Source organism: Rhinoderma darwinii, chromosome 5, assembly GCF_050947455.1.
Source record: "Rhinoderma darwinii isolate aRhiDar2 chromosome 5, aRhiDar2.hap1, whole genome shotgun sequence".
Taxonomy (NCBI): domain Eukaryota; kingdom Metazoa; phylum Chordata; class Amphibia; order Anura; family Rhinodermatidae; genus Rhinoderma; species Rhinoderma darwinii.
Window position 1 is genome coordinate 259268873 of NC_134691.1, and position 26296 is coordinate 259295168.

Genomic DNA, 26296 nt, shown 5'->3' on the forward strand with positions numbered 1-26296 from the left:
TGAAATGCCGGTCTTAATAAACTCCCCCTCTGTTCCTTTACCAAAACCATCCCCTCTAACAAAATTCTTCTAAACCAGAGTCGTTGGAATGTGGTGAGGAAATCTCTTTTAATGATTGCTTAAAAATGTTGGAGATACTATTTCATGTAATGTATGTTATACACTTTCATATGCAGTCAGTAGAATAATAATTTATTTCTCCCATATCAGGAAGTAACCAGTATGGGAACATTTATGGCCATACCACCGTGACTACAGGAAGTCTTCTAGATGACCATCACTGGCATTCCGTCATAATAGACCGCCACAAAAAACATATTAATCTTACACTTGACAACCATGTGCAGCATTTTAAAACTAATGGAGAGTTTGTGAAATTAGACCTAGATTTTGAGGTAAGAGGAATAAATTATTATTTTCTATTATGAAAGAATTAAAGTTTACATTTTGAGAACGGTTTCAATAATTAATGTGAAAGTGATGCATTTTTTAGTATTTGACTAAAACATTAAGAAATTTATTTTTTATAGACATTCTTTTTCTCTATGTAAATTGTATTTTTGTTTTATGTGTTGATATATTATTATTATTACTGTTTCATGCAAAAAAAAAAATGTGTGGATATATCAATAAAACTCTGTTCATATCCGCATCGGAGGCTCAATTCGGAGCCTTCATCGCAGATTCCGTCAGATTTGATGAGTAGAATAGTGCTGCATGCGTGATGGACACAGGACGAAACCCAATGCACCACATTAAAAGTCAATGAAGTCTGACAGGCGCCGGGGGAATTTGTCGAGGATAGATTTGGCACTGCATCATTGTCTCCATTATAAATGGAAACCACTATACAGATGTTAAGAACCTTAAAACAGGCAAAGCTGCCTTTTTTGCTTGTTTATAGTTGTCACGAGGCGGGGTGTGGACCCACTGGGCCGTACCGCGTAGCGGGGTAGCAGCTGGCCAACAAGGTACAAAACAATAAAACCTTTAACTAGGAGTCTGACACACGAGAATTGGATTAAGAAATATGAAAGTTTATTGAATCAAATTTAAAAATACAAACAAACACATGTATATAAAATTTATAGAGATGTGAACCACAGAAAACAATGGACAGCCAGAACACATATCTCGCAGAACAATGCTGTGCAAACAGGTCATAATGGTGTGCAAACAGCCAATCATGGGTCACTTAATAGGTGCTGGGAGACAAATGCAACAAAGGTATATAGATGTTGGTAATAAATCTAGACGAAGGCTTCCGGGCCGAAACGCGCGTCGGGGTGGACGCCAGTCAGTTTCATTTGCATCCTGTCATGGGTAAGAGACATGTGCACATCTTGCACAGTTCATTATAATGTATTTTTATCTTCGGTCACTTGTTGAATTTGTTCTTTTTGTAACTGGGATGTATCACTGCTTTAGACATACTGTGCAGATTTATTACCAACATCTATATACCTTTGTTGCATTTGTCTCCGAGCACCTATTAAGTGACCCATGATTGGCTGTTTGCACACCATTATGACCTGTTATTCAACACAGGTGTGCTCAGTCTGTTTGCACAGCATTGTTCTGCGAGATATGTGTTCTGGCTGTCCATTGTTTTCTGTGGTTCACATCTCTATAAATTTTATATACATGTGTTTGTTTGTATTTTTAAATTTGATTCAATAAACTTTCATATTTCTTAATCCAATTCTCGTGTGTCAGACTCCTAGTTATAGGTTTTGTTGTATATCCAGCGGGTCCACCGTTACCGCCATGCTTAGTTTGGTTCCCGACAGTGTCCGCACATCATTGTGATGGGCCAGTAACCATGAACTTTCTAGGGAACTGCTTGGTGTCCTCCATTTAGGTACAGTAAAGGTACAAAACAATGTCTATAGTTCTGAACGGGTACCTGAGGCAATGTAGACAGTGGCAGGAACACGACTTGGCTTTCACAGCAGGTGACGCCGCGAATGCAGCGGAAAGACATGACTTGGCTTTCACAGCAGGTGATGCCGCGGATGCAGCGGGAAGACACGACTTGGCTTTTACAGCAGGTAACGATAGCACAGGATACAGGGTACAGGCAGCAGGAACGGGTAATACTGGGAACTGGAAAACACTGGGAGACCTTTAGCAAGACAAACTAGGGTATACAATAACGCTCAGGCAAGGAACCAGTGGGCAGAGCCCCTTTTTATAGTCCAGCAGCCATTTGGGCTGCGGGAAACAGCACGAGGACCCGGAAGAGAGTGCCGGTGTCTGCCAGGAGGAGGAGGACGCCGGGCAGAGAGATGTGCATGGCTGGGATCGTCAGGGGGTGAGTTAGAATGGTGACCCCCGGCCATCGACGTAACAATAGTCATACATGAAGAAAAATACATAGGAAATACTTGAAGAAAAAAGCAAGGGCCTGACTAGGCTGGTGCAAACCTTCAAAAATAAAGGAGTGGCCTCTCCTTATGTGTTAGATATCCAAAAAAGAGAACGTGAAGCAGCACTCAAATAAAGTGAATTTATTCATCCAACATGGAACCACAACGATTCACCTCCTCTATGAAAGCATTTTCAAGTGGAAAATGCCTTCTTAGAGGAGGTGAAACGTTGTGGTTCCATGTTGGATGAATAAATTCACTTTATTTGAGTGCTGCTTCACGTTCTCTTTTTTGGATAGGAAATACTTGTGTGCTTGAATTAAATATGCGGACTGTACCTCTAGATATAGACCTTGGTTGGGGCTGTAACTATTGTAAATAAACTGGAATTCCGCATTGCCATAAAATATAGCATTTCAAATATGTCATATGTTTGTGTTTTGTTGCAAGGCTGCTTGGGAATTGTTTGCATTTAGAAACACCAAAATCGCTACAATAATTTTGCAATTTTAATGCCATGGAGTTAAGGAGCCCCTAGCAGTAACGTTACTTTGTTGAATCCTTAGAACTTTACTAAGCTTAGTTTAGTGCATACTAATAAATAAATTCACAATTAGTTGATACATTATTTTCTTGAGGATTAAGAAGATTAAGAGTGTGACGTATACAGATGAACATCTTGTAAATTAACAAAACAAATGAATAATTATAATAACAATAATGTTTCATTTCCATTCCAGCTAACCTTCGGAGGCATGCCTTTGTCTGGAAAGCCGAGCTCAAGCAACAGAAGAAATTTCAAGGGTTGTATGGAAAGCATTAAGTACAATTCACTTAATATCACTGATCTTGCCAGGAGGAAGAAGATGAATTCCTATAGTGTGGTAAGTTGGACACCTATAACCTTTCCTTTGTATAAAAAGTATGATGCACTGAGCAATTGTTTATCTAGTGCCCATTAAATATCATTGTTTTTTTCTTAAAAAATAAAATAAATGGTAAAAGCTGATCTTGCTTAATCACTTTTAGTTGAATTTCGTGTTTTCAATGTATGCTATGTAGTGGATAAAGGGAGTATACTTCTTTCTTGGAGGAAGCAATAGAAAGTTATTCATTTCAAAAATCCATTAGAAATGTTGTTGCTTTTTTTTTTAAAGAAAAATCCAAAACTCAATCACTGTATTTTTAAAATTAGTTTTAAACTGCATGAATGTACTTACATCACACGTTTTATTCTTATTTGTAAGAAGCTGGGCTGCTTTACCATTGAAACATGTTGAATAAAATGTTTCAAATTTTCTTAAATTAATTTTTCCAAAAATATTTTTACAAATATATGGTTAAATAGGAATAAGGGATAGAGAAAGTCATGGTTTAAGTGCTGATAAACATCCTTCTGTAAGCTCAGTTAAAGTGGTTTTGCCACTTTCTCAATTTTTCTAAGGATTCCTACTGTATGTTCTTTGCTTTCCACTGCTGGCTCGTTCCTCTTTTTCTGATGCTCACAGCTCCAGGATCTTTCTTCTGTGCAGACCCTGATATGGTCGCATTACTCACGTTAACATCTTAGAAATTACATTATCCATGATCATCCTGTCATCCTAGTGCCTATTTGCCCTATAGTGTTGCAGAGAGAACTTAGTTATAAAGTTGTACAAGAATCTCCATTTGCAAGCTTTCCATAAAAATGGAAAAACAAATTCTTATTAAATATGTAATAAGTCATCAGCTTACATATACATACAAATCATGGTAGCAAACCCTCCTGCCTGGTTTCATATGAGTCTGCATAGCTGTGAACAAGTCAAGCCCAGAAAGCTTTGCGTACAATGTGAAAGGGATGACGGAAGATGGGAGAGGGATAAGGTCCATCAGCACTATAAGGGTGCATATACAAGTTCTCATCAAATCGCAATATTTTGTATCGGTTTTGCCGTGATTTTGCTGCAAGCGCTGCATTTTCCTGCAATTTACTGTGCATGCACTGAATTTATTGGCTGCTCAAGCGAGAGAAAGGCAGTTGCGTCTGCCGAAACGTCGCTCACTTGAGGTGAATAAATCCACCCTGTTTCATCTATTCTGAAGTCCTGGTGCCGTTACTTTGTTCTATGGTCATTTTATATTGAAATTTGGGAACTGATTCATCCCCTGGAAACGAGCACATGGCCCAATTTATGGTATGTTGGAGTGCTGTGTCCATTTGCTTTTGGACTGTTTATATATATATATATATATATATATATATATTATTTTTTTTAATTAGACACCTGACACATTGTCAAAATGTCACTCTGCACTTTATAGACGCATGGACGATCATGCACATCTGTTGCAAAGTGTAATTTTTCATTATAAATGCATATATAAATGCCCAGTACCTCAAAACATAGGCAGCTGTACCTTACACGTTGGTGCCTCTCACAGGCTAGCATGGCTGTCTTCCCCAGACTGAGAGCCCTGTGTGAACATCACACAACTGAATTAAGCGCCCATTCAGAGCGGTAAGCCGCCGATTACTGACCACAGCAGCGCTACATTCGCATTATACTTTGTACCGATCCAGTCCCCAGCACGGCTCAGTGCCCGACGAAGGTCTGTCTGACCGAAACGTCGACGTCGCACATGTAGCCTCTGGCATCCATCCAATAAAAATATATATATTTTTGTAACACAAGCAAGGTGTGCCGACTACAAATTCTTAACCTGAATTAAGGGCTCATCAGACAGCCCAAGACACGGACTGTCTGTATATATGTATATATATATATATATATATATATATATATATGCACATATCCTCATAAATTCAATAGAACCGTAGAGACCAAAAATTCCAGTATTACAGCCTTCTCTCATTGAAGTAAATGGGAGAAGGCTGTAATAACGTGAACTGCCGTTGCGACACTGTGTCGACAATTCACTGTGAGCAAGTAGAAATGAAGGAAAGGCATCAAAACAGCTGATCGGCGGGGGTCCCGGGAGTCGGACCCTGGCAGATCAGCTATTGTTGGCCTTTACTGGGGATAGGTAATTCATTTTATGGAAATGCCAATCTCTTTAATCCCTTAATGACCAGGATTATTGCACGTTGATGACCAAGGATTATTTTTTGTTTTTTCAATGTTGCATTCTAAGGGTATGTTCACACGGCGGGGGTCCGTAACGGCTGAAATTACGGGGATGTTTCAGCCTGAAAACATCCCCGTAATTTCAGCCGCACCGGCATGTGCAGGTGCTTGAACGCCGCGTCAATTACGGCCGTAATTAGCGCTGCTATTCATTGGAGTCAATGAATAGCGGCTCCAATTACGGCCAAAGAAGTGACAGGTCACTTCTTCTACGCGGGCGTCTATTTACGCGCCGTCATTTGACAGCGGCGCGTAAATATACGCCTCGTGTGAACAGACAAACGTCTGCCCATTGCTTTCAATGGGCAGATGTTTGTCAGCGCTATTGAGGCGCTATTTTCAGACGTAATTCGGGGCAAAAACGCCCGAATTACGTCCGTAAATAGGCCGTGTGAACATACCCTAAGAGTCATAACTTTTTTTTCATTCCTTCGAAATAGCCGTACAAGGGCTTGTTTTTTGCGGGACGAGTTGTATTTTTTAATTGAACCATTTTTGGGTGCATATAATATATTGATTACATTTTATTAACTTTATTTTAGGAAAGAATTAAAAATAAACAGATATTCCAGCATTGTTTTTCACATTCTAAATTTACGTCCCTCACTATGCGGCATAAATAACATGTTACCTTTAATCTATGGATTGGCACGATTACGGGCATACCAAATATGTAAAGGTTTTATGTTTTCCTACATTTGCAAAATAAAAACCCTATTAAAAAAAAAAATACTTGTTTTTGCATCGCCACATAAAAAGAGCCGGAACTTTTTTATTTTTCCGTCAAAGTGGCCATATGTGGGCTTATTTGTAGAATTTTGGGGTAAATGGGACTTATTGTTTAAGTTTTATTTTAGAAAAAAAGGCATTTTGCCATTGTTTTTGCGTTTTTTTTGGAAGCCGTTCAACCGATGGTTTAAATAATGTCTTAACTTTATTGTTTGAGTCATTATAATCGCGGCAATACCATATATGTGTGTGTGTTATTTTTATTTTACACCTTTACTAAATAAAAACCCTTTTTGGGGAAAAAAGTGGTTTTATTTTATTTTTACTGTAATCTTTTTCTTTTTTTTTCGTAAACTTTATTTAACTGTTCTACTCTTTTGTTTGTCCCATTTGGGTACTTCACCATGCTATCTGCTGATTGCTTATATAATGCTTTGGTATACTCAGTATACCAAAGAATTATTGCCTGTCAGTGTAAAACTGACAGGCAATCTACTAGGCCATGCCTCTGGCTGTTGCTGAAGGCAGACACTGGCAGTACTCACGCGATCACAGCGACGGATATCCGTCACTATGCGGGAACTAACACCTGCTTGCGATGGATATATCCATTGCACGTAGTTAAGAGGTTAAGCCACATTTTTTTTTTTTAAAAGTAACAATTTATAAAATACAGGGATTAAACTCCTTGAAAAGTGAGTGCATTCCCACTCCTATATTTTTCCACAATGCAGACAACCTGATGGTTGCAGTTGTCTTGACGTGCTGTTGGCATATATTTGATCAACATTAACAAATATGTTAAAAATATAAACTGCACAAAGCAAACAGCTACTATGCTTCCAAAATCTGCATTTGAGAGCGCACAGCATACCATGTATAAAAATACAACTTGATAATTTATATACACAAGTGCCTACAAGCAACTTTGCGTCAAAGAGTGATTATAAGCAAAAATTGAATGAAAATTTAAATTTGTGACTAAAATGCGTATTCAGGCAGATTTCTTATGCAAACAAAATGTACTTTTCAAAAAACTGTAAGCTGTGAGGAGTTCATACATACCATACAAGTCTACTTTTACAGTTGTATTTGTTAAATATATGTCAACACTGTGGTAATGCATGCAAATTAAAATGGGGGTTATATCGGTGTATAATTTTACTTCCCAGTTTTTACATTTTAAGGCTGTGTTAACACGTCATGGTCAAAACCCTTTGTTTGCCACGTTTTTTGTAAAAATTATGGCAAAAAACTATTAGAAAAACGATATCAGAAAAACTGAGTTTTAAAAGCTTTAAAGATATATTAAGAAATTAATCAATACAGAATATTGGACCTAAAAATAACACAGTATTTAAAGTCGAGATTCATTTTATATCAATTTTCCAATTCAGCAATAAACAATATCAAATCACCACAAAATAGCTATGAAACTCTTAATCAGTAGAGAAAAAGTTCCAATATAAATTACAGATATGTTCAATGACTTAAAAGTAAAAGATAAGTAATTAAAAACAACAATCACACAAGAAAACTCATAGTCTCTTCTTCGTAATTATACATAAAAATGTAGAAATACAAAAAATACAATAACAAAGCTCATTGGGTTTAGAGAATAATGACAATGTTTTTTGTTTTTTATCTAAAGCTTATAAAAGTCTCATAGATTTCCTAAATTTACAAACTTTAATCTGTTATTTATTTGACTTTCAGGACAATTTAAGTTTTACCTGTGTTGAATCGCATGCAGTTCCTGTCTTCTTTAATGCTACAAGCTACTTGGAAGTCCATGGACGAGAAGCTGAAGATGTGTTATCCCTAAGCTTCCACTTCCGCACTTGGAATCCAAATGGTCTCCTGCTTTTCACCACGTTTTCAGATGAAATTGGTAGTGTTGAAATAGACCTAATAGAAGGGAAAGTTTTTGTGCACATAAACATTACGAAGTCCAAGAAAAATCGTATTGACATTTCTTCAGGTAGGTAATTGTAATTGTTTTCCAAACTCAATTCATATACAAAATCCTAGTTAAACTTTGAGACTCGTAGCTCAACAGGGATTAATTAAAGTGGCTGTATGGTTTGGATAACCCTTTAGCACAAAACAGAACCCCAAGAATAGGCTAAAATGAAGTACTATGGCAGCCACTGACATTAATGAGCCTTCTGTGCAAACACAGATTCTTTTTAGTAACTCTCCACTCTGACTAAATTCAGGGAGTTTTAAATTGGGGATTCCCCTTTATAACACCCTTGTTCCACAGTAGGGCATATGAATAGGGTTTGCCTAAACCAATTTCTTTAAAAAGCAAATCATCATAAAATGGGATTATAGCAATGCCAGGACAGAAGTGTTTGCTTTCACCTGGAATAAAGATTGAGTTTGATTCATCTCCCCAAAGAAGGAATTCATACAAATTTTTGTATGCTCACGTGCAAACGTGGATCATAGTTCAGTAGCCCAATAGTCAGCCTGCCCTGACATGGCACTGAAACTTCTGGATATCAGCCCTGTACTGCTCCACCATGCAAAATAGCATATACGCCCTTTATTATTAAAACATTATGGTTCAAGAAGCACTCTGTTTTTTTTTTTTCTATCATTACATACCTATCCCCCAATATATATATTCAGCGAGTATTACCTTATGTTGTTATTCTTTTCTATCTAAATTCTTCTATTCAGTTGGGTCACATTGCCTCACTCTGACCTGATAAAATCTACAGCAGTTAATGTAGATAAGAGTCAGCCTCTTAACTTCCTGCTTTACTGTATGGATTGTACGAAACATCTCCACAGAGGGGATACAGAAACAACTGCCATTAACTACTGATGAGCAGACACATAACTATCATATAGTTATAATGAATGAAGTCGCCACTCATAACTTATACTGTGCTACAGTTAAGCATCTGCTCATCGGTAGTTAGTATCATAAGTTTCTGTATCCCCTCATGGAGAACCTCTTTGGTACAGTCCATACAGTAAATTAGGAAGTGAAGAGGCTAACTCTCAACTATATTAATTGCTGTAGATTTTATCAGGACAGAAAGAGGCCACATGACCCAACTAAAGAGAAAAATTCAGACGGAAAGGAATAAATAAATAAAGTAATACCCACTGAGTATATATATTGGGTGAAAAAATGAAAGGAAAAAAAAGGAGTTAACTTTTTTTTGCTGGTACGACTTGCACCTTACAATCCACTACACCCACATCACTTGGGGTACATGCCCTACCAGTACCCCCTTGCCAGCTAGGCTGCTGTTTTATCAAGAATATGGCTTTATGCACTGGAAATAGAAGTGTAACAGGAAAACTCCATTTATATTAGAGCTAACAAGAAATGAAAAATCTAACACAAGGAAAGATTTTTCAAAAATGAAACAAGCCAAATATATTTAAATTCCAGAATTATTAGTATATTGTTTGTTGAACGGTACAGAATAGTTGTTTGCTGAATGCTATATTTCAAATTAATTATATTCAAATGAGTTAACTCAGAACAGAGCTGTCTCATGAGATCTGCAAAGTTTTGTTGTGCAAATTAGGAAGGTAGCTTTGCAGTTATATTTTACTCAGATGACACAATTTTTTGGGCCTTCAGCTCTTTTCATGATTTTATTTTTTTTTTTCAAAATCTGAAATTGAATTTCTTCGCCTTGAGCTTATTTTCCTCCTCTTAGTTAACATTTCATTGTTAATCCTGAGACTCAAGGCCCTGTCTCTCTATATGTCCTGTCAAAGGCAAGGGTATGAGAATTGTGAGATATGGATATCTTTTTGTCACATAAATCTACATCAGATAAATCTACCTGCTGCCACAAGGCAGCTTAGAGCCCTTGGGAATCTTTCTATGAGTGTCATATTGTCATAAGCAAATCAGTTCACATATATACCATACCTTAGGTGAAGGTAAAGTCCCATAGGAGTAAAATGAATATTTAATAAAAGTACAAAAGATATACTCATTCAGAATTCCAGAGCAGAACATGTTTATCATTGCAATAATTTATTATGTATTTCATATCTATTAGGGGGACGATACATTAGTATAGTATTTAATACATTCAACTCTTAGGCCCGGTTCACATCACGTTTTTTATTTATATTTAGCCTCTATGTCAGGAAAATTCCCAATGAACACGCTAAACGTGTCCTTAGGCTTGCATTGTTAGACGGAGGCCAATAGAGTTTACTTTTGGCCTTTGCCTGGCTGGTATACATCAGTATACCGAAAAAAAAAAGTATAGAATAGTTTAGCGGACCATGCTATTCCATTTCATTGAGTCCAGTAAAAAAACGTATACGTTAGACGTATCTTGTTTTTAACACGGTAGCCGTTGGGCGACGGAGGCCACTGCATGGCATACGTCACAGCCTTCTGTTAAACGGATACGCCATGTGCTTTAATAGTTTTTCATGACGTATTCCTTAAACAGATTCCATTATAGCCCATTGGTGATGGATGCATAAAATGGATACCACCATAGGGTGTGATGGATTTCTAACAGTGGTATCTGTCACCCATATTCTATCATGGTATCGTTTTAAAGTATACATCATAAAAAGCCATTGGCTAAAGCTGTAACTTTCCGTACTCGACTATAAACCCAGGACCTGGCTAGAATAGTTTGACTCCTCAGGTTCAGAACTCAGGTTCAGGCCAGAGGTCGGTACACAAATTATTTGATAAAGCGCAGTCAGGAAAACAATAGGAAATTTCCAGGAAGTTCACCACCAGGGATGAGAAAAAAGCAAGGAATTCCCGAAGCAGTTCCCCTTTATGGTACGTTCACACATGGTGGATATGCTATATAAAAGTACACTGCGGAAAACAGCAGGTTAAAAAAAAAACCTTATACTTACCCGGTAATGGCGATGCGTACCTCTGTTGTCCTGCAGCCGGGCCCCCTGGAATAACGTTTCATGTGATTGGCTGCAGCAGTCACAAGGAATGAAACGTCATCCCAGGAGGCCGGCCTGGATGGAAAAGCATTAACATCTGGGTAAGTACAACCTTTTTTTTTCTTTTTTTGAGTCTGAAACATAGCTTTTTCGGTGCAAAAATCGCAACATTTACAATTTGTTGCGGGTTTTACCTCCCCATTGAATTCAATGGGGAAAAGCAGCAGCAGAAAACTCGTGAATTCCACAGCATGTCAATTAAAAAACTGCAGCGCAGGTCAATTTATGAATATTTGTTCAAATATCATCCATTCTGCTGCTACTGTATTGCGCTGCAGATTTTCCGCAATGAAATCGGCAGTATTTACACTATGTGGGAACATAACCTTAAAGTCTTCAGCCTCAAACGTCATCCGCTGCAGCCAGGCATAATGCTGAACAAGAATCTGTGATGTTGCTATGGCTGTTGCTGATGATCCTCAACAGTAACTGTACCTCACAAACTTCCTGCTCTGTCCACCCCTACATTCACTCTGCACATAACACTGTTTAAAAAGTGTACCTCTATCATTTTATTTTAGGTGCTAAAGTCTGTACTGTTTTTAAAAATGTATTTTATAAGGATTTAGAATTCTGTTCTTATGTTACTGAGCTCCAAATCCCCTGGTTCCCTTCACATAGCCATGGGGTTAAATTATACATTTCTGGCTGGCTACATCGACCTCTAGGGGAAATCTTAGGAATTTACTGCATACAGAATTATTATTGAGTTCATTGGGAGCTGTATCAATTTGTCCTCCGAAGCTCCCCTGGTGGTAACTGCAGGCAGCAAGAATTTTATCATTTTACTCTATGGATCTGTGAAGGGAATCGGGGCATTTGTAACTTTGTATACAAAAATAAATTTTCAACCACTATTAAGATATATTATGAAATTAATCAGAATAGTTTTGGCCCTGAAAAGGTTACGTTCATAATTACAGTTACAATTTGAGTCTAACCGATGAAAGTCTTACATATATAATGATGCTCCTTGAAGTAAAATAGATATACACAAAAGTTGAGAGAGCTAAAATGGGACAATAATATTTTTCATTCCAACTAATCTCTTCTCCTGATGGTGTGAAACCATTCTTTACTCTTAGTCTCTTTGTGCTAGGAAATTTTCTCAATATATCCATTTTGTGCATTATTTTGCTAGGCTCGCATTATGTTATCATTTCAGTATACAATTACTGTAAGTTCCGCGGCTAGAAGCATTTCTATTTACTGTCTTCCTGTATACTTAATGCCCTGTTTGGATGTTTCGTTTCAGCTCCTTTGCAAAGTGTGTATGTCTTGAAAGTGTATATTTAAGAATAGCTGTATTGCTTTGTAAACACTTCATTATTGGCAACAGTCAGGTGCAAGGACATTTAAGTTAATGTGCTGTGTATCTCATGGTAGGATACAATCATTGAAAAATGTATAGAATAAACAATGAAAAGGTTTAGATCTTTTTCTTTTGAAACTGGAAAAGCAGGCTACATCATTTCCATTGTCCTAAACAATTTTATGTAGTTATTGTAGTTTTCTGAATAGATTTGTGTCATATATGCAGCACAGGTAGAGGTGAAAAGAAGCAAGCTCCAGTCTAGTAATGACATTATTGAGTTAGTGTATGTGTGTGTGTGTGTGTGTGTGTGTGTGTGTGTGTGTGTGTATTTATGCTATAACTTAGACCTATGGAATAGTAATATGGTATGGAGAACTTCCACTATAGTTTATTTAAAGAATAGCGGATGCTATTGGAAAAGTTTTGGCTTTTACTTAAAAGTGGAGGATACAGTAGATACTATTGTATATGAGCCTTTATATGGTTTGCAATAACCTAACCACTTTGATATAAGAATGTAAAATATAATTGTATCTTTTAATGAGAGGAAATTTCTAATTGGTTATTCATGCCCAGTCTTTTACTTCTGGTTAATGGGTTCCATCGGGCATCGTTGGTTTCCTTCATGCAACAGATCCAGTGCTTCCGTTTTTCTTGTTATTCTGTTCCTCTCACAGGAATAACAAAAAAGCCAGCATATATGTGAACAGAGCCTTACTCCACTTTCTCTGGGTCCTCCTCTCGCTCAGCGTCGGACTGGCGCACCGGAGGACCAGGTCAGCAGGCTGCTTTTATCCGGCAGCGGAACAGAGAGACATAGTCTCCCTGCCCCGCTGCTTACACTTGTAGGCAGGGACGTCTTTAAGGGAGGGGCAAACTGGGAAATTGCCCAGGGCCCCTATACACTCAGGAGTCAGGACCCCCTGCCAACTATAGCAGAGATAGCGGCTGCTATGGGGCCCGCAGCACGAGGGGGCCCACGCCGCCTGGCGCATAACATTTGTGGGGCCCACCTAATGCTGGTGGTGTCACTAGTGACTGCCACATTCAATTGTATCCGCATCCTTGGGATGCTGACCTAAACTAAGGTACCATCTGAGATGGTAAACCACTCCGTCCGTCGCGGGAACGGGGCTAGGTAAGTACAATTTTTTTTGGGGGGGGCTGGCTGTGTGGCTCTGTCAACTAGGGAGGGGGGGCAGTGTGGCGCTATCTACTAGGGGGGCTGAGTGGCACTATCTATTAGGGAGGACTTTGTGGCACTACTAGGGGGCTGTGTGGCGCTATGTACTGGGGGGCTGTGTGGCGCTATCTACTAGACGGGGCTGTGTGGAGCTATCTACTGGGGGGAATGTGTGGCACTATAAAGGGGGAAGGACTGTGTGGCACTTTCTACTAGGGGGAATGTGTGGCACGATCTATTAGGGGGGACTGTGTGGCACTATACAGGGGGGCTGTGTGGCATGATCTACAAAAGGGGGGCTGTGTGGGGCAATATCTACAAGAGGGGGCTGTGTGTGGCATTATCTACAGGGGCTGTGTGTGGCACTATCTATAGGGAACAGAGCTTGGCACTATTATTATTGCAGGGCCTAAATGGGGTACTATTATAGTGTGTGGCACCAAGGGGGCATTATTTCCATCTAGGGCACTATAAATGGTGAGGTTTTTGTAGAGGAATGGGGAGGTGCTAGAAAAGCGAGAACCCAAAGATGTTTTGTGTTGCAAATTCTCCAGAGGTGATTCGTAGTCGGGAGAAGGCGTCAGGGCAATCTGGGCCGGATGAAGAAGAAGAGGAAAAGTGAGCGACTCCAATCTGAGAAGACATCACAGGCAAATCACTGTATTTCAATCTTGTATTAAAGATGTTTTCTCATCTTAGCAATTTATGGCATATCCACAGGATATGCCAATAATGTCTGATAGATGCGGGTCCCAGCTCTTGGACCTGCAACTATATGAAGAACAGGCAGCAGAAACCAGGCAGAGACTAGTGGAGAGAGGGTCACACGCGCGCGCAGCACTCTCTCTACTCAGTTGTATGGTTGTTATGGAAACATCCGAGCAGCTCTTGCTCGGTTGTTTCCGTAACTCCCATTGAATAGAATGCAGAGAGCTGCGTGCACGCGTGACCCTATCTCCTCTAGTATCCACCTGGATTCTGAGGCTAGTTATAGATATAGGTACAGGTCCCAGAGGTGGGACCAGCGTCTATCAGACATTTTTGGCATTTCCTGTGGATATGCCATAAATGTTTAAGATGGGCAAATTCCTTTAAGTTATATGGTCTGCAGAGCGCTTGTGTAGGACTGGTGTCTACCACTATATGGTCACTATGTGGTGGTAATATTGGTATTTGTTTACTACACACAATTTACTACACAATTAAAGGGGTTTTCCCATCAGAGACATTTATGACATATCTACTGGATATTTCATAATTGTCAGATAGATAAGGGTCCCACCCCTGAGAGCCGCATCTATCTCTAGAACAGGGCACCCTAAACCCCGTTGTGCTGCTCTGTGTTGTGGCTGAAGCCTGTGATTTCTGATCATGAATTTACGTAAACAGTGTAGCTCGCTTAGCCGTGAAGCAGCGTAGCATGCGCGCTATGCTGTTTCTGTAACTACCATTCAGTTCTATGGGACTTATGGAGACAGCGCAGGTCAGCGAATTTCCATAATTTATGGTCGGAAGCCACAACACAGAGCAATAGAACGGGGTTTAGGGGCCCCCGTTCTAGAGATAGGTGCGGGTCCCAGAGGTGGGACCCGCATCTATCTGACTTTTATGACATATCTTGTGGATATGTCATAAATGTCTCTGATGGGAAAACCCCTTTAAGAGTGGTCACATTATTTCTATATAGCCAACGGCTAGGCCCGAAGAATTATTTCCCCTGGTGGGCCCAAGATACTCTAGTCCGACACTGCTCTCACTGATCAGCAGACCGTAGTCTATGCTTTTTCATGATTGCGGGGGTCCCAAAGTTTGGACCCACGTTGGTCACATATCGATGTTATACTGTTGTGCTATGCAAATATAAATAATAAATTGTATGGTAAAATAGTAAATAAGTTATGTGGCCTCTATGGTAAAATACAGCAGAGAAGCAACTGCCACAGAATAGCTCTGTGTGAACATGATCTGATGCAGACATTCTCTTGCATAGAGGACTTAAGAACACAAAGGGGTATCCCAGATTAGAATAATATAGCTGCATTTCTTCTAAAACAGTGGCCCACCTGAACACAGATTGTGTTTGGTATTGCATCTCAACCCTATTCACTTCAATGGAGTGGAGTTGAAATACCAGACACAAGCCATGGACAGGTGTGGCATTGTTTCTATAAGAAAGCAGAAAACTTTATTTTCTCCTATACAACACCTATATATTTCACTAAAACTTACTTTATTCTATTAAGTCCAGTATAAGAATCACAAATATTGTATCCTTCCTTGATGCAATCATTATGATATTCCGTCTAGTGATTGAAAATAAAACATTTGTTGCATAGCACATTACTATACCTGTATTGTGATAAAATATAGGCTAATGAGTTTACACTGAAGTGGAAAGAGAAAGTTTGAAGTACAAGTGGAAAATAAATGATTTTTCTAATACAGTATCATCAGTTGTTCTTGCAGATGCAATTTTAATGATACAGAGTCGTGATTAAATTACAAGCTCTTCAGTTTGTGATCGGAATAAGTCTGGCAATGTTCTGTAATGACTTTTCCAAATTGCATTATTTCTCTTAAGAGCAGACAGAGCTCTGGATTATGTGTTTATTTGTGTTACTAAAATATAACCAGGGTTTTTAGTACATAACCAAGAGTCTTGCTCTCATGCTAATTGACTTTTTTTTATTACCTAGTTTTATCTATGATCCAAGAGCATTTTTTGCATGTTGTCCGTGATAATTGTAAGGGCTGTATGACGGAAGGAATACATTCCGATTGAATTGCTTGAATGAATAAATGAATGAGAGTCTGTTTCTTATAACTTAGTAAAGTCCACAGATGAGTATTGTGCACACCGATCCTATAGGTCCATGGACAGGAACGCTTACATAAGGATCTATCTATAAATACACTTTATGTAAGCAAACATTATAACAATAACAAAATAACCCACAACCATGAATAGGTTATAGCAGAATATGTGTGTGCTGATGCATATAAAATAAAAGAATTAGCAACAAAATGTAAAAACAAAATCTACCATTTTACGTTACAGATCCTTTGCATGTCTCTATGGTTACACACTACAATCAAATCTTGTGTGCAGTCTGATCCTGCCGTGATGTGTTATTCCACTCTACCCCTACCTGCTGTCTATAGATTAGCAAGAAGCATGGGGCAGTGTCACTGATGTAACATATCACTGCAGGATCACATTACATAAGGTTTGTTTGTTGTCTTTTACCATGGATACACATGACATGTATACACAAAATGGTAGGATATTTTCAATTTGCAAATTATTTGCAGTGTTATAGTTGCATTTGGGCCAACAAAAAAATAGTGTGGAACGTGAACATACCCTTTATACTAAAATCCATTGAAAGCCATAGTATATTAACGTAAAACCCATTACGCTACTCTTGTACTCTGTTTAATCATACTTATTTGGTGCTAGAGAATCACTTTAACCCCTTAAGGAGACAGCCTGTTTTCATCTTATGGACCATGTCCTTTTTTTCAAAACTGACGTCAACTTATGTGGTAATAACTTTGGAATGCTTTTACCTATCCAAGCAATTCTGAGATTGTTTTCTCGTGACACATTGGACTTTAAGTTAGTGGTAAAATTTGGTCAATACATTCAGATCAAAATTTAGAGAAAATTTGTAAAAGCTAGCATTTTTCTAAATTTAAATGTATCTGCTTGTCAGACAGATAGTAATACCACACAAAATAGTTACTAATTCACATATCCCATATGTCTGCTTTATGTTGGTATCATTTTTTGAACATTCTTTTATTTTTCTATGACGTTACAAGGCTTAGAGCTTTATTAGCAATTCCTCACATTTTCAAGAAAATTTCAAAAGGCTATTTTTACAGAGACAAGTTCCGTTCTAAAGTAACTTTAAGGGCATTATATATTAGAAACCCCCCATAAATCACCCATTTTAAAAACAGCATCCCTGAAAGTATTAGAAACAGCTTTTAGAAAGTTTATTAAACCTTAGGGGCTTCACAGATATTACAAAGTGGACGTGAAATGTACAAGTTTCATTTTTTTTGCAGAAAATCCGTTTAATCTATTTTTTTCTGTAGCACAGAAGATTTTACCAGAGAATTGCTACTCAATATTTATTGCCCAGGTTCTGCAGATTTTAGAAATATCTCACATGTGGCCCTAGAGTGGTAAGTGACTGAAACACAGGCCTCAGACACAAAGGAGCACCTAGAGGATTTTGGGGCCTTTTTATTAGAATATATTTTAGGCACCATGTCAGGTTTGAAAAAGTCTTGTGGTGCCAAAATGTGTAAACCCCCCAAAAATGACCCCATTTTGGAAACTACACCCCTCAGAGAATTTATCTAGGGGTATAGTAAGCATTTTAACTCCACAGGTTTTTTGCAGAAATTATTGGAAATAGGCCGTGAAAATTAAAATCAATTTTTTTTTTTTCTTCAATAAAATGTAGGTTTAGCTCATTTCATTTCCACAAGAACTAAGGGAGAAAAAGCACCCCAACACTTGTAGAGCAGTTTCTCTTGAGTAAAACAATACCCCATATGTGGTCAGTAACGGCTGTTTGGATACACGGCAGGGCTCAGAAGGGACGAAGTGCTAATTGGTATTCAGATTTTGCTGGATTGGTTTGTGGAGGCCCTGTCGCGTTTGCAAAGCCCCTGAGGGACCAAAACAGTGGGAGCACCCCAAAAGTGATCCCATTTAGGAAACTACACCCCTCAATGAACTTATCTAAGGGTATAGTTAGCATTTTGACCCCACAGGTTTTTTGCAGAAATTATTGAAATAGGCCGGGAAAATGAAAATCTAAATTTTTTTCCAATAAAATGTAGGTCTAGCAAAAAAAATAAAAAAATTCATTTCCACAAGGACTAAAGGAGAAAAGGCACCTCAACATTTATAAATAAAATCCTCCTGAAAAAACCCAAAAGTGACCCCATTTAGAAAACTACGGGTATAATTAGCATTTTGACCCCATAGGTTTTTATTGTATGAATTTATGTGAATTAGGCCGTATTTACTGGTATTTCAATTTATAATGTGGGGGCATGTGTAAGTTGTGAAAAGCAAATCAGAGTATAATAAAAGGGTACATAAATAACAAAATTAATAATTCATAGATGTGTGTTAAGCCTTGAAGAAATCCTTTATACACAGGCCAGTTTTTTCGGGGCAGGTGTCACACTAATAATTGGTGTCCCTTCTTATGCCCATTTTGCTACACACTCTGCGCCTTTTTTGGATCTTCCCTTCTTTGCAGTTTGGGGAACGATGTCGGCAAGGTGTTGCCCTGGTACAATATGGTCACCCTCACTTTCAGCAGGTTTTCAAACACAAGCACCTTGACAATCTCCTCTTGAAAATTAAGGAATGACCCTGTCTGGCCTGCACATTTGGATAGCACTTAAGCGTTATACAATGCCATCTGTACCATGTGCATGGCCAGGGTCCCGTACAGGAATTTCAGGGCCCCATACAGCTAAATTTTCTGGACCCCCCTACCGTGGCACCACTTGTTAACGGCACTTTGTCCAGTACTATATCATGCTACCCAGGGCCGCCATCAGGGGGGTATTAGGGGTACTGATGTGAGGGGCCTGGCCAAACCTAATTGAAAGGGGGGCCTGGCAACTGCCGCGACTTGCCTTTGGTAGAAAAAAAACAGGCCCCTGCAATGGGGCCTGTTTTTTTCACCAAAAGAATGTCGTGAGCTGCGGGCCCCCCCTCTAGTCATGGGGGCCGTCAAACCCCACCCGCCCGCGCGACTGACCCATCGCGCGCACCCGCAAACTCCCGCGCGTGCGCACTCGCGACCGCCTGGAACTGCGCACCGAATTTTGAGGCAGATTTTGACCTGCCCACACTATCTTGCCACGTTTTTTTGCCAGCGGCGATTGAGGACAGCAGACAAAAAACACAGCGAAAAATGCATTTTCTGCCTCCCATTGATTTCGATGGGAGGTCAGAGGCGGAACAGCGGCAAGAAAGGACGTGCTGCTTTTTCTTTTTTCCCCGACTGGCTCCCATTGATTTCAGATTAAATCAATGGGAGGCGGTTTTGGAAGTTGTTTGGTGCTGATTCTGACGCAGTGTCCGAGTCAATATCAAGGCCCAAAAACTCTGTGAACTGGGCCTTATTTATTAGGGCTTATTCAGACGAACGTGTAATACGTCCGTGCAATGCGCGAGCATGTCAATTTATTCTGTGGAATCGCCGCTCATCTGTTGCGGAAATGCTGCGGTTCTGCCGCAAAAATCACCAATGAGAAAAAAAAAGGCACATTTTAAATTGATAAAAAAGTTTAGACATACCCCGGCCGTAGTCCTGGTGACGCAATCCTCTATTCTTAGCGCAGCCCGGCCTCCTGTCATGACGTTTCATCCTATGAGACTGCTGCAGCAGTCACATGGTCTACAGCGTCATCCCAGTAGGCGGGGCTACGTTCAGAAAAGAGAGAGATGCATCACCTAAACTACGGCCGGGGTAAGTCTAAACTTTTTTTTTCCCTGCAGGATTCCCGCAGCGGACATGCCTCACGAAACCTGCACCACTATTTGGTGCGGTTTTGCTGGCAGAATTCCCTGCGGCTACCGGGGCGGATAAGCTGTGGAGTTTTACTCAGCATATCCGCCTAGTGTGTCCCTTATGATGTCGCTCCTGGAGCTGCTGCCTGTCTCTAAATAGGCAGTTGGTCCAGCAGAATTTGGAATTATTTTTTTTTGTGAACCAGCTTAAAAAAATACAAAACTTTTCCTTAAAGAATTTTGAGGCAGATTTTTTTTCTGCCTGCAAAATGCTCTGTGTGAACAGGGCCATACTTAAACAGCACTTTGAGACACTTTACTCACTGTGTCAGATGAGCTGCTGGCTCCCACTCCAGTCCTCGTCAGGCGATGTCTTCGGTCCAGACGTCCAGTCCTTCACCTCCAGCCAGGCTCCAGGTAAGTTGTGTCCATGTGTGTCTGCGGCTGCGTGTGCTTCGTTCGCGGTTGCGCGCGCGTGTGCAATCGCGGGTGCGCACATGCTACCGTGGCTGCGAGCGCCCAGGCTGTTGCGGGTGCGCGCTTCCAGGCTTTCGCGGGTGCGCACGGGCGTTCGCGACTGCGGTCGTTCGCGGGTTGCGGTCTCGCAGTAGCTCGCGAGTGCACACACGTGGGAGTTTGCGGGTGCGCGCGATCTGTCGCGCGCGCGGGCGGTGTTTGACGGCCCCCATGATGAGAGGGGGGCCCGCAGCTCACGACATTCTTTTGGTGAAAAAAACAGGCCCCATTGCAGGGGCCCGTTTTTTTCTACCAAAGTCAAGTCGCGGCAGTTGCCGGGCCCCCCTTTCAATTAGGTTTGGCCGGGCCCCTCACATCAGTACCCCTAATACCCCCCTGATGGCGGCCCTGTGCATGGCCACCTTTTTGAACCACACCCTTATTTTTCCCATGGCTTTATAGGGTTTCAGCACTTGATCTGAGAGATCAACCCCTCCCATGTACGTATTAAAACCCACGATGCAATCTGGCTTGTGGGTCACTGTGGTGGTACCTCATACAGGGACAGGGGTGCTACCGTTCCCATGTCTTGTGGTCAAGAGAAGGACATCCCTCTTGTCCTTATACTTGACGAACAACACGTTTTTGCTGCATAATGCCCTGCTCTCACCCCTTCTGACACATTGGCCAAGCAGTGTTTTAGGGAGGCCTATCTGTTTTTTGTGTACCGTGCCGCTTGCTGCAGTATTTCTGGTGGAGAGTCATTTAAATAGTGGGATGCTGGTGTAGAAGTTATCCACATAAAGGTGATAAAAAATTGGCTGCAGTAAATTTAGACTAAAACTATAAGCTACAGTAACCACTGACACTGAATGTAACACTATATTTTAGAAAAAACTGTAGTATAAGAAATATACTACAGTAAATTGACACTAACTTTATAAAAATTGTATAGCTAAAACAACCGAAAATGCTATTTTTTTTTATTATAAAACGGATGCTAACCTATACGTCTGCTACCGTAAGGCCCTTATGCAGGTACTAGCTACCCCTAAACTACCGCTACCCTAACGTCCTACCTATGCAGGTACTAGCTACACCAAAACTACCGCTACCCTAACTTCCTACCTATGCAGGTACTAGTTACACCTAACTATATTTTCTTTAACTTTTTTTAAAAACTTATTTATAGTTTTAGATATAAAAAAAGGCCCCAAAAAACCTGAGTCAACAAATTACCACTGAGGCCGATTATAGACTCAGCACTCAGTGGCCGCAGGGCGCATACAAAAAGATGGTGCAGTAAAAATAGGCCAAAGAATAAACCTGCACCATAAAATTAGCACACACGGAGACGGTGCTAGCAGAAAAATGGATTCAAAAAAAAGGACCAAAAAAACCTGCGTCAATAAATTACCACTGAGGCTGATTATGGACTATGCACTCAGCACTGATTGGCCGCAGGGCACACACAAAAATGGTGCAGTAAAAACAGGCCCAAAATCAAAAACTTGCTCCAAAAAATTTGCACAAATGCCGATCAGTGATAGCGGTCACTGATCAGCGCTCAGAGGCTGCAAGGCACACACATGGAGATGGGGCAAAACTGACAAAAAAAAAAGTCTGGTGCCAAAAATTGTGACCGCCATCACTGATCAGCAGCCGTAGGATATACATGGAGAAGGGTGGGAGTGGGGGGGGGGGTGTTGAGGGGGACAGGAACAGGGACTGGGAAAATTAGGAATCACTAGTGCTGCTGCTGCTAAAAAAAAAAATCAGCAGCAGCACAGTTGATGATGATGATCACAGTCAGTGCTCACACAGCAGGATGCAGTAGAGGACGATCGCAGCACGGAAGGCCTCGGCAAGGATAAGTATTCGGTTCACAGACTATCAAACCAGCTCTGCTCACCGTTCCTAACTGGAATGCGGCGGGCAGAGCTGGTGCAGTGTGTTTGAAACGCCCGCTATGCTGATCGACAAATGGTAGCGATGGGGGGGTGTCGCACAATCACCACTGCCTCACAAGTACACGGCAGGAATTGGTGCCGTCCTAGAGAGCACCAATCCCCACCGTATTACTGTGCCCTGTGGCACAGTGATAGGTTATAGCCGCAAAAAGACGCAATTGGGGGGGCACGCCTCCCACTGGGCCACGTGTAAAGATGGCCTGCTGTGTTTTTAGACACGTTGACCACTAATCGCTCCAACGTACCCATACGTTGGATGTAGTTAAGAGGTTAATATATACCTTTGATAAGAAGTTACACTAGATTTTTAGTGGCCTATTTATGCTGCATGCCTGTGCCTTTATACTTGGAATGCAATCTCATAAACCTTAGTTCATAAAAAGATTGTCCCTGCTATATGAAGGAGTGTTTGACAACTGTAAACATATGTAACCATGTGATTTCCAGATCCAGGAATATTCGGGTTGACAAGTCTTTCATTAAGAGCAACATCTATTGGTGTTTTGTTTTTGTAATAATTATCATCTGTATTGCCGCTTAAAGGAACAATCCGGGCAAAAATTATACACTGGCGGAGATTTACTAAGCAAAATGTGCGATAATTCTGGCACAAATTGCACCAAAAACGTGGCATACATGGCATGCGCCAAACTTATAATGTGCTTTAGATAATTTTTGCATCTTCCTCAACAGTTTTGAAAATTGTCTAGAAAAGGGTGGGGCTAAGAAGAGTTGTAAAATACGACAGACTAATTAAATGTGTAAGACATTCTTTTGGCGCAGAATATGGGTTTAAATTTCGCCAGCCAAGAGGTGGCGTTTGGGAAAGAAAATGTCTAACATGTCTAGCAACATGCGCCAAATTTATCATACAGCGTGAGCCAATGAGACATATTTGGTGTAGTTTCTGCCTTTCTGATCTAGTTTTATCTTGTTCAAGGTTTCCCTCCAGTTGTACTCTCCCACCCAAACTTACATTGTGTACGAAGAAATGCACCTGCACACTGGTTAGTACAGTTGCCATGGCAATCGTATGGTGACGAAGAGTCTAATTCTAATTAATAAGACCCGTGCATGATACTCTGCTGGCGTTGTATGGTTGCAATTGTACCACCCAGCGTTCAGTAGAGTCTTTCCATGCTCAATATCGGTATGGGTAGGAGAGTATGGCTGAGACCTCATGCACACAAACTTATTTTTGTCCTCCCATAAAAACTGGCGTAAATATGGGTCCTTGGTCACACGTATTCGACCCATATTGCACCAGTATTTACGGACCCGTGCCCGTAAATACGGGTCCGGTGTCACCAGTATTCCACCCGTATTTACGGGCACGTTTTCGCTGCAAAATTGCACTGCACTAATCGGCAGCCCTTCTCTCTATCAGTGCAGGATAGAGAGAAGGGACAGCCCTTTCCGCAGTAAAAGTAAAAGAAATTCATACTTACCCGACCGTTGTCTTGGTGACGCGTCCCTCTCTTGACATCCAGTCCGACCTCCCTGGACGACGTGGCAGTCCATGTGACCGCTGCAGCCAGTGATTGGCCTGTGATTTGCTGCAGCGGTCACATGGGATGAAACGTCATCCCGGGAGGCCGGACTGGAGGAAGAAGAAGAAGAGTTCTGGGTAAGTTAACTTTTAATACTATTAACTCCAGCGGTAGTCACTGTCCCGGGTGCTGAGAGTTACTGCCGATCAGTTAACTCTTTCAGCACCCTGGACAGTGACTATCCCCTGACGTCGCCTAGCAACGCTCCCATAATTACGGGTGCACACACGTAGCCACCCGTAATTACGGGAGCCCCATAGACTTCTATGGGCCTGCCCGTGCCATTATTACGGCCAGAAATAGGACATGTTCTATATTTTTCAACGGCACGGGCACCTTCCCGTAAGCACACGGGAAGGTACCCGTGGCCAATAGAAGTCTATGGGCCTGTAATTACGGCTCGTAATTACGGCTCGTAATTACGGGCGTTTTACGTTCCTGTGCATGAGGCCTATTAGGACATTTTAAGACAATATTAATAAATCTCCCACACTGTTATGCATAGTGCAGGGCCTTAGTGGTTGGGGCCTGACACAAGGATTCACAGAAGAGCAAAGAGACTCCCCCCCTTAAGCCCTACACTAGGCATATAAGTGAAGACTTCTTTTAATAAATGCTAAATTACAGCCAATGCATCAAAGAAGGAAAAATAAGACATAGTGAGGTTATGATTTCAAATACTGCACACATTAATTATATTAAAATCAAGTTCATGTCCCATAGCTTAAAGGGAACCCTCTTGGGTTTTATGTTTTGTCTAGAACAACCACGTGGGTTCTGGGTGTTGTAGCTGCATTATTGAGGATAAAATGTGGCGGTAAAACGGCTGGCTAAAACATAAGAAGCAATACAAAAGTAGATTAACGTGAGCTTCCAACATATGATCGAATCTGCCTGTAAAAGCTTTACATGTGTTTTATTTTTAATAAATACTGGTGAACCTAGACAGCTGTGGGATTCTTAAGCGTAAATACTAGTATTCTCACATGTGCATGAAGCACAATATCTATAAATTAAAGTGTACGCGATATCTATTCACTGGTAACAGACTTTACTTGGAGTCGTGTCTTTCTGAAAGACTCAATTATAACGGTTAATGGGCAACTAAATGAAACTGGCAAAGGTCAAGATCAGGAAACATATGTTCTAGAAAGGTTACACAAGACCAAGGAAGTTCCTCATGATATATTACTCAATTTGGCTTTACAGCGAAAGTCTTCTGCTTACGTCCTGTTAAAGGTGGATTGGTAGAATCAATATTTCAATTTGCTAACATGTCTTCATCTTAACATTTTAATGCAAGGCATCATGTAAATAATAAAAAAGGAGATTGCGCTCATTTTAGCAAGGGGAAAGATTGTAACATTAAGGTTGGATTGCCCCTAGATAGAAAGGTTCTGATACACTGCGGTGTTACCAAGGGATAAACAGGTGTAAGTATTCTATAAAGTGTATATTTTTTATTGTTTTATTTTTTAAATAATTAAAGGGCATTTACCTCCCCAAAAAATAAAAACTCATACAGTGAAGGAAATAAGTATTTGATCCCTTTCTGATTTTGTAAGTTTGCCCACTGTCAAAGTCATGAACAGTCTAGAATTTTTAGGCTAGGTTAATTTTACCAGTGAGAGATAGATTATATTTAAATAAAAACAGAAAATCACATAGTCAAAATTATATATATTTATTTGCATTGTGCACAGAGAAATAAGTATTTGATCCCCTACCAACCATTAAGAGTTCAGCCTCCTCCAGACCAGTTACACGCTCCAAATTAACTTGGTGCCTGCATTAAAGACAGCTGTCTTAAATGGTCACCTGTATAAAAGACTCCTGTCCACAGACTCAATTAATCAGTCTGACTCTAACCTCTACAACATGGGCAACACCAAAGAGCTTTCTAAGAATGTCAGGGACAAGATCATAGACCTGCACAAGGCTGGAATGGGCTACAAAACCATAAGTAAGACGCTGGGTGAGAAGGAGACAACTGTTGGTGCAATAGTAAGAAAATGGAAGACATACAAAATGACTGTCAATCGACATCGATCTGGGGCTCCATGCAAAATCTC

General features: G+C 40.4%; 1 protein-coding gene across 1 annotated transcript in view; it reads left to right on the forward strand.

The window, feature by feature from the left end:
- CNTNAP2 (contactin associated protein 2) overlaps positions 1-26296 on the forward strand; it is a 1694842-nt gene that overhangs the window by 865736 nt on the left and 802810 nt on the right. Inside the window, exons 6-8 of the mRNA XM_075827067.1 lie at positions 211-395; positions 3110-3253; positions 7943-8207. Of these exons, the coding sequence (XP_075683182.1) occupies positions 211-395; positions 3110-3253; positions 7943-8207 (594 nt within the window). The remainder of the gene's footprint in view (positions 1-210; positions 396-3109; positions 3254-7942; positions 8208-26296) is intronic.